Source organism: Ceratotherium simum, chromosome 17 (genome assembly GCF_057802395.1).
Source record: "Ceratotherium simum simum isolate JZ-2026a chromosome 17, ASM5780239v1, whole genome shotgun sequence".
Lineage (NCBI taxonomy): Eukaryota > Metazoa > Chordata > Mammalia > Perissodactyla > Rhinocerotidae > Ceratotherium > Ceratotherium simum.
In genome coordinates, this window is record NC_141916.1 from 57526608 (window position 1) to 57543414 (window position 16807).

At 48.8% G+C, this 16807-nt stretch overlaps 1 protein-coding gene across 4 annotated transcripts in view; it reads right to left on the minus strand.

The window, feature by feature from the left end:
- TEAD4 (TEA domain transcription factor 4) overlaps positions 1–16807 on the minus strand; it is a 70607-nt gene that overhangs the window by 36754 nt on the left and 17046 nt on the right. For 3 of the 4 annotated variants that reach the window (XM_087442896.1, XM_004438760.3, XM_087442897.1), the window contains exon 2: positions 7200–7454. The exons of the other annotated variant lie outside the window; for it this stretch is intronic. In XM_087442896.1, the coding sequence (XP_087299022.1) occupies positions 7200–7316 (117 nt within the window). In that variant the 5' untranslated portion in view covers positions 7317–7454. The remainder of the gene's footprint in view (positions 1–7199; positions 7455–16807) is intronic. 4 annotated transcript variants of the gene reach the window in all.

Here is a 16807-nt window from a genome sequence, read left to right on the forward strand (position 1 = left end):
ATGTGAGCTTACTCCCTCACTAAAATGAGAGCAGGGAACACGTCTCATTCCCCTCTACACTCCAGCGCTGTTCACTGGGCACCTCTTCTGTGCTGAAATCCCTGTAGCAACACTGAAAGGCAATATCTCCTTCCAATGAGCACATGGAAAGATGCTCAACATCATTAGAGAAATGCAAATCAAAACCATGAGATAGCACTTCACACCCACAAGGATGACTGTTAAATCAACCCGATCAAAAAACGGGCAGAGGATCTGAACATTTTTCCAAAGAAGACATACAGATGGCCAGCAGGCACATGAAAAGATGTTCAACATCACTAATTATTAGGGAAATGCAAATCAAAACTACAATGAGATATCACCTTACACTGTCAGAACAGCTATAATCACCAAGACAAAAAACAGCAAATGTTGGAGAGGCTGTGGAGAAATGGGAACCCTAATTCACTGCTGGTGGGAATGCAAACTGGTGCAGCCACTACGGAAAACAGTATGGAGATTCCTCAAAAAATTAAGAATAGAAATACCATACGATCCAGCTATCCCACTACTGGGTATTTATTGGAAGAACTTGAAATCAACAATTCAAAGAGATTTATGCACCCCTATGTTCACTGCAGCATTAGTCACAATAGCCAAGACGTGGAAGCAGCCCAAGTGCCCGTCTACCGATGAGTGGATAAAGAAGATGTGGTAGACATCTATGTACACAATGGAACACTACTCAGCCACAAAATCGTCCCATTTGCAACAACATGGATGGACCTTGAGGTTAAGTGAAATAAGACAGACAAAGACAAATACTATGTGATTTCACTCATATGTGGAAGATAAACAAACACATGGATAAAGAGAACAGATTAGTGGTTACCAGAGGGGAAGGGGATGGAGGGGGTGGGTGAAAGGGGTAAAGGGGCACATATGTGTGGTGATGGATAAAAATTAGACTACTGGTCGTAAACACAATGCAGTCTACACAGAAACAGATATATAATAATGTACACCTGACATTACACAATATTACAAACCAATACCACCTCTATAAAATAATTGAAAAAAAGAAAAACGTGAGAACACTGAAAAAATAAAATAAAATAAAATAATGAAAAATAACAAGTGTTGGCAAGGATGTGAAGAAATTGGAACCCTTGTGCATTGCTGGTAGAATGTAAAATGGTGCAGCCACAGTGGAAGATAGTTTGATTGTTCCTCAAAAAGTTAAATACCGAATTACCATATGATCCAGCAAATCCATCTCTAGGTATATACCCAAAAGAAGTGAAAGTAGGGACTAAGATACCTGTACACCCATGTTCATAGCAGCATTATTCACAACAGCCAAAAAGTGGAAACACACGAGTGCCCACCAATAGATAAAGGGAGAAACAAAATGTGGTGTATCCATACAATGGACTATTATTCAGCTATAAAAAGGAATGGAGTTCTGACACATGCTACAACATGGATGAACCTTGAAGACACTGTGGTAAGTGAAATAAGCCAGGCACAAAAGGACAACTATTGTATGATTCCACTTATATGAAGTACCTAAAACAGGCAACTTAAGAGACAGAAAATAGAATAGAGGTTACCAGGGCCTGAGGGGAGGAGGGAATGGGGAGTTCGTGTTTAATGGGTATGGAGTTTCTGTTGGGGAGGATGAAAAAGTTCTTGGAGGAGACAGATAGTGATGGCAGCACAACAATGTAACTGTATGTAATGCAACTGAACTGTACACTTAAAAACAGTTAAAACGGTAAATTTTATGTAATGTATATTTTACCACAATAAAATAAATATAACCAAAACCAAAAAAAGGTATTATTATAATTATCATCCCCATTTTACCAAAGAAGAAAGGGAAGCTGACAAAAGTTAAACAACTCACCCAAGGTCACACTGTACTGGGACAGAGAGTGGATTGGAGCCTAGGCTCACATCAGGCCTTGGGAAGCACAAAGTCAGGGTTCCAGGCCATGAGGGAGAGCATGGTAGGAGCTGGAAACCACAGGGTGACAAATCAAAGGGCAGAAATGGATCCAGGGAAGACGGCAAGGAGGGAGGGGGCGGAAGAAGCTCTGTCCCATCACCTCAGTGACAAGAGCCCCAAGCCGGGTCCAGTCCCTGCTCTGCCACCCACTAGCTGTGTGACTCAGCCAACACGAGGATCCTTTCACCCCTGACAGTCCGTTGTTGCAGTGCCTTGCCCAGATCCCCACTGGGGTACCCCAAACCACCATGCAGAGTCTTGCCTCTGGGCCAATGCTCACTCTCTTTCTCCTTGACCAAGCACTCCCTCCTCCACTCAGCTCAAATACCACCTCCTCCAGAAAACTTCCAAGAGAACCTAGCCCTCTGGTTTACTGGCTGCATACAACATAAGTGCCATTAGTGTACTTTCCCAAGCTGTTTCTCTGGCCTCTCCCCTTAGACCATGACATGGTAGAGAACAGAGACCACAGCCCTCAGCCCGGGCCTGGTTCACAGTGGTGGGCACTTGATCAGACCGGCCGACGAATAACAGGAACGGGACGCCTAGGCACCCAGTGAGACAAAGGAGAAAGCAAGGAGAAGAGAGGCAGAGAGACACAGCGGGAGAAGAGAGGCAGAGAGACACAGCGGGAGAAGAGAGGCAGAGGGACACAGCGGGAGAAGAGAGGCAGAGAGACACAGCGGGAGAAGAGAGGCAGAGAGACACAGCGGGAGAAGAGAGGCAGACCGACTGGGAGATTCAGGAGCAACCTCCAGAGGGCGACAGGCATGGCGGGCGGAAAGGAACGAAGGCACAGAGGAAGGCAGAGCCACCAGGCCATCTGGCAAGCAGGAGGGAGAAAGAAGACAGCCAGGGCGGAGCTGAGCCGTGAGGAGGACAGGCAGAGAGTGCGGGCAGACGAGGGAGAGAAGCTGCCCCACGCTCACCTCCCCACTACCTGCCCACAGGGCCAGAGCCCAGGCTGGCCAAAGCAGGTCACAGTGACCAGCACAGCAGTGCCAGGGCGAGGGTCACACAGTGACAGGGCAAAAATGAAAGCGGCTGAGAGCAGCAGAGGGCCTGGCCCGGGAGCTGGTCCACAAGCAACGCAGGCTCACTCAGAAGTAACAGGCGCTAATCTGTCCTGCAGCTCTGCATGTCACCTGCGTGAATGCCTGCCCCTCGTCGCGTCCTGCTCTGAGTGGGCCGAGACAGGGGCCGGGGCTGGGAGCAGGCCTAATCCCTGTCCTCAGAGTCTCCAGGGTGAGACTCCTCCTCTGGGCACCCTGGAATCAATTTGCTCTTCCTCCTGCCCGAGGCCTGCTACCCACCTGCTTGTTCTCAGCTCCCACCCTGTGCCCCACCAGGCTGGCCCGCCTGGAAAACAAGTGACGGCCTCTGGACATGGGGAAGTGGGGGAGCGCAAAGACCTCGGCTCTGGGGTGTTCAGGATGGGGCTGGAGCCCAGGAGGATGGCAAGAGTGGGTCCCCCAAGGGAAGATGAGAAGACAGAGGAGAGCAGCCAGAGTGAGACGAGGTCTGAGTCAGCTTGGCAGCTTGTCCCTTTTCCTCTGCCTCCCTAGGGGCCCATCCCACACACTGGGGCTGAGCTCAGAGCTATATATACCTCCCAGCTGGGCGGGTCAGCTCTGCTGAGAGCCCCTCCATCAACTCCCGGCATGGTCCTGCCTTGGCTCAGAGCCCATGCCTGGTAAGAAGAGATGGGGATAAGCCAGTGTCTGGACCCCAGCAGGATCTGTACTCACAGAGGACAGGTGCTGTGGGGGCTGGGTGAGTCACCAGACACTGCAGAGCAGCCTCTAGTCCCCCTGCCCAGAGCCTGACCCACCTGGAGCCCAGGCCAAGCAGAAGGCGGGGGCAGGGGGAAGGCAAGGAGGAGGCAGGGCCGGCTTCACAGAGCTCACAAAGGCCATTCAGGGTGATGGGGGAGCACTGTGTTTGGAAGCCAGAGACCTGGGTTCTAGCCCCAGCTGCCCCACTTACCACCTGAGAGACTCTGGGAGAAACTCTTGGCTTCTCTGAGCTTCTATCTCTGCATCTGCAAGCAGAGGCTGTAATTCCTCCCTCCCCTCCCCTGAAAAGACTGATGAGATAATGGATGTCAAAGACCACGGGGAGCCCATAATTAAGAGGATCCTGGCCTCAGGGCCCTCTCCTCTCTCTTCCTCCCAGGTCCTCCTCAGTGTGATCCCTCCACCCTCCACAGCTCCCAGTCTCTCTGCATAGGGGAAGGAGAGCCACAAACGGACCCCAACAGGCCAGAACAGTTTGCCAAACACCATTTTCATCCTACTCTCCCCTGCTCCCCCCCCCCAACAGCTCTCCTCCTGCCAAAAAGAATTCCAACCCAAGGCCTGCTGGAAATCCACAGCCTTGCATTTCCCAAACTCTTTGGTCACAATCATCTGGTGACCAAAGGTAAAGTCTCTTAACCCCAACACCTTTACACGTGAAATGGGGATAGAAATATTCACCCATAACAACTAAATGAAGCTAAGCCTCCACCCAAATGTCCATCGACAGATAAATGGATAAGCAAAATGTGGTCCATCCATACAACGGAACATTATCCAGTCTTAAAAAGGAAGGGGATTCTGACACACGCTACAACATGGAGGAACCTACAGGACATTAGGCTAAGTGACATAAGCCAGTCACAAAAAGACAAATACTGTGTGCTCCACTTATGTAAGGCACTAAGAGCGGTCATATCCATAGAGATGGAAAGGAGAATGGTGGTTGTCAGGGGTTTGGGGGAGGAGGAAATAGGGAGTTATTGTCTAATGGGTACAGAGTTTCAGTTTAGGAAGATGAAAAAGTTCTGGGGATGGATGGTGGCACAACAATGTGAATGTACTTTATGCCACCAAACCGTACATTTAAAAAATGGTTAAAATCATAAATTTTATGTTATATATTTTACCACTCACACAAAAAGAAACAACTCAGCATCAGAGCCTGGTCCACAGTGGCACTCAATAAATGTCTGCTGAGTCTGCCACCTCCTGCCGTCCCCAAAGGCGTTCCCAGACACTGGCAGCACCTTAGCTCTCCCCCTTGCTGAGTGCCTCTTGCACACAGACGTATCCTGTCATGTGCTGGGCAGATATCACGGCTTCCCAGCCAGGGACCCTGAAGGCTCTCCAGCTAAACTACACCAGTAAACTAGCCATCTCCTGCACACCTCAGCTCACGATCAATACCCATCCCACACTCCACCAAAGTAGTGGACAGGGCCGAGGATCCCAGAGGCAGTGTGTCCTCACCAGCTCCATGGGGATGACCTCTCTAAAGCACCCAGTCCCACCCTGGCACCCAACAGATGCTCCATACACATCAGCTGTCTCCTCCATGAAGCTTCCCTAGGAGCCAAAAGTAAGAAGCAACCATTCGAGCAGGAAGTGGTCAGAGCAGGGGTGGTATGAGGGGCCAAGTCAGGGCATGGATGCCCATAGAAGCAAGAGAGACTCTGTGGGAACCAAGCAAAACCACAGAGGTGGGACTGGAAAGGAGAGGTGAGCAGTTTTAACTGGTGAGTGAGGAGGAGACCCAGGGTCTGCCTTGAAAGGACCTTGCTTCCCCAACAAGCAAAAGAAAGGGAAGGAATCATTTTGGCCTTGTAGGGAAGGTTGTAGGTAAAGGAGGAAGTAGAAGGAGGGGCTGTGAATGCTCTACTACTCCCTGGACCAGGGATAAACTGGGTTTAAGTTGATTCAGTTGAAGTGAGTTGAATCCCCCCAAAATTCACGTCGACCCAGAACCTCAGAACGTGACCTTATTTGGAAACAGGGTCTTTACAGATGTAATTCATTAAGATGAGGTCATACTGGATTAACGTGGGCCATAAGCCCAAAGACTAGTGTCCTTCTGAGAAGAAGACACACAGAGACACACAGGGAAGAAGGCCATGTGTGACAACAGTCAGAGACTGCAGTTATGCAGCCACAAGCCACAGAACATCAAGCACCGCCAGTAACCACGAGCACTGGGAGACAGGAATGGAACAGATCCTCCCTCAGAGCCTCCCGAAGGAACCAACCCTGTCGACACCTTGATTTCGGACTTCTAGCCTTCTGAACTGTGAGAAAATATATTTCTGCTGTTTGAAGCCACCCTGTTTAGGGTAATTTGTTAGAGCAGCCTAGGAAATGAATACAGTCAGCCCCTACAAGCCCCTCACACAGTGTCCTTTAAACAGCTGACAAAGCATCTGTGCTGGTGGGAGGGACACCAGTGCTGGACGGGGGAGAGAGAACCGGAGTGGAAACCCCTGCGGGTGGGCAACTGGCCTAGAGCATCTTGTTGGGAGCCAGGGCGGGGCACTCTGGTGTCAGCAACTCCAGCCAGTTAGAGACCCTCTCAGCACCTGCCCAAGACCAGTGTTTCAAGCTGGGGATCCCAGGGGGATTTTCATGGGAGTGGAAGCCTGACCTGGGCTTCCAACAGCTGTTCAGTTTTCGGTTTAGTTTTATTTTTCCAGATACTTCCTCTTCTATCCAAAAGTCAACCAGCTCCATGCAGACTGCTCGGTCCTTCCCACATGGCTGTTGGACATAGTGTTTCTATGATGTTCTGCATCCTCGGCTACTCATGAAGATCAGCCTTTCCTGATCACTGTCACGGAAGGGGACTTCTCTTGAGTGAAAGGTCTAACTGCATCTCTGCTTGAGTCTCTCCCCAGGACGCCCTCCAGTCTGCCTTGTGGTACAGTGAGATGTGTGTTCACTCCTCCTGCCCCCCGCTCCCACCGTACTGTGAGCAGGGACTGGATGTGCCCCATCCACATCTGGTTCACAGAAGGCAAATGAATGAGGGAATGAGTCCAGTGACTACCTCCTAACCACCCTTCATAGCCAAGATGGAAGCCAGGAGAAGATCAGGCATTTGCCTGGGGGATGGCTTGTGGGATTTTCCCAGTCTGCTCTGGGGGGATGTTCTACCCCCTTCCCAAGTCTTCCACTACCCCAGCTTCTCACCATCCTCTACACCCACTAAAAGGTTTCCCCTCAGATGCCCTCCCATCCCTTGGGAACCCAGGACAGAAGAAAGCAGTGTCCACCTGGTAGAAGCCCCAAGAGGTCATTCCTCTTCCGTTACTTGGAGGGAACCCCAAGGTTACTGCACCTAGCCCCTCGTCTAGGCTCTATTTCTAGAGCTGGACCATGGGTTCAGGGGCCTGCTGTCCAGCCCCGAGACTCCTTACCGTACATCTTGCCCTCGTCCGACAAGATAATCTTGCGCCGGCCACAAGGTGGGTAGATGGCCAGGGCCTCCTGGAAGCTCTGCTCAATGTCCGGGCTCCACACGCCCTCCGCGTCATTGTCGATGGGCTTGTCCAAGGCCTGACTGCCCCCAGAGACGTTGCTCCCCTCAGGGGAGTTAGGAGAGCTCCACTCGTTGGAGGTAATGGTGCCGGCCTTGCCCTCCAAGGCTCCGCTTGGAGGAGCGCCCGTTGGACCTGTTTGGGCAGAAACCATGTCACTAGTGGAAGAACTGTGTGGACAGTGGAACGCAGGCACCCCAGGGAGTACAAAGCCCCGGAAGCAGTTGCTCCCCGCCCCCTGGCCACTCACAGCACAGGGGCTTGGAGGGAAAAGGCCAGGGATTCCAGGGGATAAAGAGGGAATTGAAAGGTCGAGGAGGATCAGGAGGCCCTGGATCTAGGGCAGCTCACCTCCCCTCTGCAGACCTCAGCTTCCCACCCTGTCAAATAAGCACATGACCTAGGCACTCTCTGACTGTAGCTCTAAGAACCCAGACAGAGCTGAGACACAGGAGATAAGGACCAAGTACCAGCGGATGTTCAGACATTAATCAACAATGGGCAAAAAGGATGCAAAATATTGTGCACTGTTGGCAGGAATATAAAATGGTATAACCACCGTGGAAAACAGTATGGAGGTTCCTCAAAAAATTAAACACAGAACTACTATATGATCCAGCAATTCCACCTCCACCTTGGATATATATCCAAGAGAACTGAAAGCAGGGTCCCAAAGAGATATTTGTACACCATGTTCATAGCAGTCCTGTTCACAATAGCCAAGAGGTGGAAGCAACCCAAGTGTCCGTGGATGGAGGAATGGATAAACCAAATGTGGTATATACCTAGAATGGAATATTATTTAGCCTTAAAAATGAAGAAAATTCTGTCACATGCTACAATGCAGATAAACCTTGAGGACATTATGCTAAGTGAAACAAGCCAGACACAAAAAGACAAATACTGTATGATTTCACTTATATGAAGTGTCTAAAGTGTCAAAGTCATAGAGACAGAAAGCAGAATGGTGGTCACCAGGGGCTGGTGGGAGGAGGAAACAGGGAGTTGTTTAATCATGTATAGAGTTTCAGTTTTACAAGGTGAAAAAGTTGTGGAGCTCTGTTGCACAACGATGTGAAAATACTTTTAACAGTACTGAACTATACACTTAAAAATGGCTGATGATAAATTTTGTATTTTTTACCACAATCAAAAATTTAAATTAAAAAAAATGCAAAATAAAATGCAGGTTACCATTCTCCTTTTCCACCCCCAGCCTTGGCTCTTTTTTTTTTTTTGTGAGGAAGATCAGCCCTGAGCTAACATTCATGCTAATCCTCCTCTTTTTGCTGAGGAAGACCAGCTCTGAGCTAACATCTATTGCCAATCCTCCTCCTTTTTTATCCCCCCAAAGCCCCAGTAGATAGTTGTACGTCATAGTTGCACATCCTTCTAGTTGCTGTATGTGGGACGCGGCCTCAGCATGGCCGGAGAAGCGGTGCGTCGGTGCGCGCCCGGGATCCGAACCTGGGCCGCCAGTGGCGGAGCACGCGCACCTAACCGCTAAGCCACGGGGCCGGCCTAGCCTTGGCTCTTTTTAAAGGAAGATTTTAGCCCTGGCAGATTCTCAAATGTTGGGGCTATGGCGGGGTTGACTTGCTGGTGCCCCCAGAAGCTGACAACACAACCCTGCCCTTGCCATTAGCATGAGACAAATCCAGTGACCTCTTAGCCACAGCTGTCCAAGCTGTAAACTTCTGGACACAATTCTCAGGGTTTGGGGCAGGAGCAGGACATACCAGTAATCTTAAGGCAGTTTTCGGATTATGAGTACCAGGCGGGTGCCATTTACCTATGGCCCTCCCCATGCCCCCAGCTCCCCCTTCCCAGCCACCGAGCACATCCGCAAAGGAGAACCTCTCCCCATCACACATATCACCTCCCTCCTTCTACCCTATTAGCTGTGAGGAATAGTGTAGTCCAGCAGCCCAAACCCAGGGCTAGGAGTCTAACCACCTCAGTTCCCACCCACTTCCATCCAGGACCCTCTGAGATAAGATCTTCTCTCCCTTACCCATGCCTGAAGCCTCTCATCCCCCACCCAGGCCTACTGGAGGGACAGAGTTCTTCAGAGAGGTGGGTATGAAGATAAGTGTGGTCAACGTCCACAGTGAAGGAAAGGGAGGAGCTGAATGTGGGGCTGCACGTACTGGGAGGGAGTGGAGGTTCTAAGGAGCTTGGCCAGGCAGCTGGCAAAGACAAGCAGTTGGAAGAAGGTTACAACGGTTGAAATTTAAAGCAGGAACCCTACAGGAAAACTAACCCCATGCCCTCAGCTTGCTGATGAGGACACTGAGGCCCAGAGAGGGTGAAGGACTTGCCCAAGGTCATATAGCAAGTCCACAGTGCAGCTGGGTCTATCTCTGCCTTCCAGTGGCCCAGGCCTTTTAGCATAACAAATGGTGGCTTCTTCTCTGTGGCTGTTAAAGTAAGTTTTCCTCAAAGTGTGTCTGAGGTCACTGGATCTGGAACAAACTAGCTTATTCTCCACCAGAAATTCTGGTCTTGATTCTACCATGAATGTTGAAACATTCTTCTGTACCTTCCAAAACAAACTTCTTAAAAGAGTTGTTAACTTTTATTTCTAGCAATATTCTAAAACTCTCATTCTTTAAAAGAAATTTTAGAAATGATAAATAAAATATAACAAATACACTTTAAACGCACAGCTGACTTAGAAGAAAGTAAACCGCTGGAGGCCCAAAATGAGAGAATTCAGCTATAGCAATGAGCAAATGAGCTGTTACTGGAAGGCAGGGGGTAAAATCTGATCATGGTAATGAAGTGACTGGGTTTTAATGGCCACTCAGAGATCAGACCTTAGGCCTGAGAGATACAGGGAGGTTGGAACTGGGAACTATACCTCAATCCTCAGAGAAAAGGTAGAATACTGACAAAATATGACAAGGAAGATTGTCTGGGCCCAAGCCCAGGGTATAAAAAAGAATTGTCTGTCTTAAGAATTTGTGATCAAGGGCCTGCCCTTAAGTGGATGAGATTTGAATTTTATATTACTCAGGAACTCCCAGCCAATTCATAAAAATAAACAGTGGTCCCAAGCTCAAAAAATCTCTGAAAAGACAATCTTAACCCAGACTGCAGAGAATTCTCAACAGTAACACTAGAAGACCCAAGATAACATCTCCAAATAAAACCCAACCAAAATATCATTCAAGAGTAAACATTAGGGCGGGCCCCGTGGCGTAGCGGTTGGGTGTGTGCACTGCGCTGCTGGTGGCCCGGGTTCAGATCCCGGGCACGCACCGAGGTACTGCTTGTCAGGCCTTGCTGTGGTGGAGTCCCAGGTAAAGTGGAGGAAGATGGGCACGGATGTTAGCTCAAGGCCAGTCTTCCTCAGCAAAAAAAGGAGGACTGTCATGGTCTTCCTCCCGTTTCTGGCAGAGAGCTCCTAAAAACTCTTGTAATTTCCTAAGTGAAGAGAGTGATCAAGGTGGCTTTGTTATAGGAATGAGATGACATTTGGAAGTCACCTAAGGTGGGGGCTGGTGGAGAGAAGAACCAACCAAGTGATTCGAGGGGTGGAACTTTCAGTCCCATACCCATCCAGGGAGGGGAGAGGGGCTGGAGGTGGAATTTGATCACCAAGGGCCAATGATTTAATCAAGCATGTCTATGTAACCAAGCCTCCATAAAAACCCAAAGGAGTGGGTTCGGTGAGCTTCCGGGTTGGTGAACACGTGGAGATTTGGGGAAAGGGCATAGATAATCTGTGCCCTTTCCCCATAACTTGCCCTATGCATTTCTTCCATCTGGCTGTTCCTGAGTTATATCCTTTTATAATTGACCAGTAATCTAGTAAGTAAAATGTTTCTCTGAGTTCTGTGAGCCACTCTAGAAAATTAATTGAACCCAAGGAGGAGGTTGCTGGAACCTCCAATCTACAGCTGGGGATAACCTGGGCTTGCGACTAGTGTCTGAAGTGGGGCATGGTGGGGGCGGGGCTTGTGAGGGGGTGTAGTCTTGTGGGACTGAGCCCTTAACCTGTGAGATCTCCAGGTAGATAGTGTCAGAATTGAGTTGAATTGTAAGATACCCGGCTGGTATTGGAGACATGCTGGTTGGCATGGGGGGAAAAACTCCACCCACACACACTGGATCTGGTGACCAGAACTTTCATCTACACAACACTTATGGATTAAACACTAGAAGTATTACTTTTAAAGTCAGGAATAAGATAAAAAATGCTCACTTTCAACACTTATACTGTAATAGAAGTCCTAGCCAACACAGTAGGACAAGAAAAAGAGATCTGAAGATTGGAAAGGAAGAAGTAAAACTGTCATTATTCTAAGGAATTATGATAGAAGATTGAAAAGATTCTACAAATTATAAATAACTTCTAAGAGAGGTCAATAAGGTCAATATTTCAAAATCAATTACATTCTTTTATGTCAGAAATAAGGTATGAGGGCCGGCCCGGTGGCTTAGGGGTTAAGTGCGTGTGCTCCACTGCTGGCGGCCTGGGTTCGGATCCCGGGCGGGCACCGACGTACCACTTCTCCGGCCATGCTGAGGCCGCATCCCACATACAGCAACTAGAAGGATGTGCAGCTATGACATACAACTATCTACTGGGGCTTTGAGGGAAAAAATAAATAAATAAATAAAATTATAAAAAAAAAAAAAAAAGAAAGAAGGTATGAGACAATGTAATTTTTTAAAATAATCCATTTAGAAACCAAAACCATAATTTATCTAGCGATAAATCTAACAAAAGATGTAATCTTTAGAGAGAATTGTAATTGTTTTGAAAGACATAAAATACCTAAATAAATGGAGAGGAAATTGTGTGTTCATGGATGGGAAAACAATATCATAAAAATGTTGAATGTCTCCAAATAAATCATAAATTCAAGGAAATTACGATTAAAAATTCCACAAGGTTTTCTACACAACATAACAAGTTGATCCTGAAAATATATGGAACAACCAAGACCATTCTCAAGTTGTCTAACTCATTGTCTTCACTCTTCCTTTCTTCCCCTTGGTTTTATATTTTGCCAGACCCAGTCCTTAAATGTTTTCCTCAGGGTTCTGACCTGACCTCTCCTTCTTTTTTTTTTTTAATGTGTCTTTTTGGCTTGATTTTTTTTTTTTTTTTTTTTTGGTGAGGAAGATTCGCCCTGAGCTAACATCCGTTGCCAATCTTCCTCTTTTTTGCTTGAGGAAGATTAGCCCTGAGCTAACATCTGTGCCAATCTTCCTCTATTTTGCATGTGGGTCACTGCCTCAGCATGGCTGACGAGTGGTGTAAGTCTGTGGCCAGGATCTGAACCGGAGAACCCGAGCCGCCGAAGTGAACTTAACCACTACACTGCGGGGCCAACCCTGACCTCTCCTTTTTAAACCCTATACATACCCGCTATGTATGTATGGGGACCCGAAAGGTCCCCACCTATGGCTTACACTTGCACTATATAAAACATATACAGATTCCCAAATCTGTATATCTTTCCTGAGTTCAGGCCTACACAGCAAGGGCCTACTAATCATCTCCAATCAGGCGTCACCAAAGCTCCTCAAACTCAACATGTCCAAAATCAGGTTTTCGTCATGGTGCTGAGTCCTGCTCCTCCTCCTCTGGTCTCTGTCAGCAAATGACACCACCACCACCCCAGAACCCCTAGCAGTGTATTTTGACTTTTCCCTCTTAGCTCCCAGAAATAATTAATGACCACAACCCGTCTTTCTATCCCCTAAACATCTCCTTAAACCACACTTCTCTTTCTAGCCCAGAGCCCTAATCCAAAGCTTCCGCCAGTGCTCACCTGGATGACTGTGCCAACCCCCACCCAGACTCCATAATCTTTTGGCTGCAGCTGGAGTGATTTTCCTACAATACAAATCTCATCACGTGATTCCTCTACTTAAAATCTTTCAATGGCTTTCCCATGCTCTTAGATAAAACAACATACTCCACAATGGGATTTATAGGGCCCTTCAGCAGCTGATTTTTGCTCTTGCCATACCTTCCATCCACCTGCACCATCCTCTATACTCCCTTCTTTGCACTCACTCCCAATCGCCAAACTCAGTTATCCAAACGACACGCCCAACATGCTAAGCTCTTGCTCCACACTTGGAAGTGCCTGCCTGTAACTTTCCTCCCCATCCCTCTTTCATCTGACCAACTCCTACTCATCGTTAATGTCCAGCCAATATGTTACTTCCTCTAGGAGGATGACCCCAACCTTAAATCTGGATTAGGCACCCTCCTATGCGCTCCGACAGATCCCGGTGCTGTGCGTAGCCTAGTCCCCACCTCCCAGGAATGGGTGGTCTCCCTCACCACACTTTAGACACCACGAGGGCAGGGATGGCTATCTTTCTCTATTAAGTCCTCCCCACATAGCACAATGCTGGGGAACTAAAGAATGAATGGATATTTGGTAAGTGTTCTTTGTGAAATAACAGTTTCTCTGTGGGAGGGATGAACCGTCCTGTGTTTAGTGTCAGGAAACAAAAGAAAATCTTGGTAAATGTCTGGACTTTGGCACACCAGAGGGAGAGCCCGAGTTGCATGTAAATCCCTTTGGGACTGATTTTGGAGGCTTGTAAAATGAAAGAGTGATGTCTGGTAATCATCAGACTGGTTCTGGTTGCAGTTCTACAAGCCACTGTGTGACCATGGTCAAATCCTCCATTTCTCCGGGCCTCAGTTTGCTTATCTGTAAACTAAGGCGAGTGGTTGCTCCCGTTGGGATCTAAGGTCCCTTCTGTCCTAGCAGTGTCTGCGGCTCCCACTCCCCACCCAGACCCTCCACTTCCTCGGGGAGCTCTCCTAGTGGCCTCTGGACATACCCTGCAGACTTTCACCTGTGGCTTTGCTCAGCAAAGGCTGGGGAACTGATCTGCCTCAGAGAGATGTCCCACATGATGGTCAATGAGATGAGATGTTAACTAGTACGGGGCCTGACACAGAATCAGTGCTCAGTAAGAGCTATTTATTGTCACCATCATCATTACAACTAACACCTCAAGTGGAAGGTCTAAAGCCCTAAATGGACCTGGTAGATACAGATACCTTAAGCCCTAATACCAAATATTAATTAATGTTAATTAATTAATAATATTAATACCTAAGGCCTCATATGTCCTGGCCTTAAACCTAGATTTTCTTCTGAGACCTGACACTAAACACAGATGGATACTATGAGCCAGGCGGAGCAGGCTATGGAGGCCAGAAAGTTAGGAGAAAAGGAAAGGAGGGAGGCCCAACTTCCCCGACCTGCTCTGAGAGCCAGAGGCTGTGGTCTCTGTGCCCTTCCTTCACCCGAGTGCCTTCAGTCCCTGCAGAAGTCGGGTCCAAGGTAGCCCAGCAGAACACCAGACCTGGGTAGAACCAGAGACTCATGCCAGATGCTGCCCCATGAGTGAGGCTTTCTGAGGACCTGCACTGCGTGTCCCCAAGATTGGGTCTGTCCCAGGGAAAGGAGGGCAGCGGGTCACCCAGGGCCCTGGGCCATGGGATTCGTTACCGAAATGGAGTTGCTCTCAGCCACATGTGGCCCTGCTGCCCCCAGTCCACAACTCTCACTGGCTAGCCTCTTCCACCCTCACAGCCAGTGGGCCCAGGCCTGGCAGCTGCCTCCTCTCGCCAGGCAAACCTCCCATGTGACCCCTGGACCACGGCTGTAGAATGGGGGTACACCAACACTAGCCCACAGAAGGAGCCCCACTCCTCCTCCTCCTTCCCCAAGTGCTCCACAATGACCCCCGTGGGCCTGCCAGGATGAGAGCCGGAGGGAGAACAGACAGCATTGTTAAGCCTGGGCCATGTGCCATGAACAGAAGAATAAAAATAATCCCTGACTTGGCTCCCAGGGCCTGACCTGGAGGCCTCCTGCTCTGCCCCCAGCCCCACCCAAAAGCCCACCATATGGCCCACCCAGTGCAAACTCCAGGCCCAAACAACACTCAGCTCCATTTATGGACCACAGATGCCGGGTACTCAGGAATTTTCAGAAGAATCAGCAACTTATGGGCTTTTATTAAGATCTTTCTGGGGCCGGCACCGTGGCGTAGCGGTTAAGTGTGCGTGCTCCGCTGCTGGTGCCCTGGGTTTGGATCCCGGGCACGCACTGATGCACCGCTTGTCAGGTCATGCTGTGGCGGCGTCCCATATAAAGTGGAGGAAGATAGGCACAGATGTTAGCTCAGGGCAAGTCTTCCTCAGCAAAAAGAGGAGGATTGGTATGGATGTTAGCTCAGGGCTGATCTTCCTCACAAAAAAAAGAAAAAAATCTTTCTAATAATGAGAACAATAATCTCCTCAAAAACACTCTCAGGACAGCAAGGGAGTCATGACCCCCAGGCTATAAGTGGAGAAACCAAGGCTCAGGGAGAGCAAATAACTTGCCCTCAGAAAGTGGCAAAACCACCTCAGACCCTGAAATCCTGTCCCCTGCCTGGTCCAGGGCTATGTCCTCAGGACTTCCATCTCCTGCTCTCAAAGCCCACCCCCTGCAGTAGCCTCCACGGCCATCAGTGATCTCTAAGCCCTGCCTAACGCCCCCTAGCCTAAACAGCCCCAACATGCAATTCAACATGTGACAATGCCTGGTCCTGTAAAAGTGATCACACCTGTGTTTACCTGTCCTCCCAACTGGACTGTGAGCTATTGAGAACACGATTATTTCTCATACGTTAGCATCCCCCACCACTCCTGGCTCAATGTTGAGAAAGTAGGTAGTAGATGTTATCCTTAAGGAGCTGATCCTCTCACTGATTCCCTCTTCTCGGTCAAGAACAAATCTACCACTCATTTCCTTTTATTACAATATCTCTAACTCGTTGGGGGTCAACACATGTTATAACCTCCCCATGCTCCCCAACCCCAACCTGGAAGTGTTGGAGACTGAAACTCAGAAAATTTCTGAGACTGGCCTGGTGTCATCCAGAAAGTTAGGGAGAGACCATCAGGAAAGGGCCTGAGTCTCCCTCCTGATTACGAGGATAGATAGTTTTCTCTGCCCCTCTTCTCCCCACTCAGATTCCAAGAACTCTGGGATCTAGGCTAAAGGTTCCAGCGATATCAGGATCTTCATGATATGTGGGCTCTGACATCCTGCCCACAGACACCTCAGCTCTTACTCTGCTGCTTCTCTCCTGGGACCCTTTGAAAGAACTACTTCCTTCATCCCAAAGACTCCTGTAACTGAGAAGCTGGGAGGAAAAAGAAAACTTGGGGCTTCCTTCCAGGAGACCCATCCTAATCTTCCAGATACATGAGTCCCAGAGGTATAAAGGTGTAGCAGGCAGGTGGAGTGACTAAAGTGATTCAGGGTGGGAGTGGCTCCCCTTCTGCCTCAATCCCAGAACAGGAATCCTTCCTTCTTCAGGCTGGTGGACTTATCTGCAAGGCTTGGTTACCAAGGCCAGTGGAGGCATGTCTCTGAATCTCGGGTGCTTTGCCCAATCTAACACAGCTGTGGTTACAGAACATCTACACTGGATGGAATGTGGAT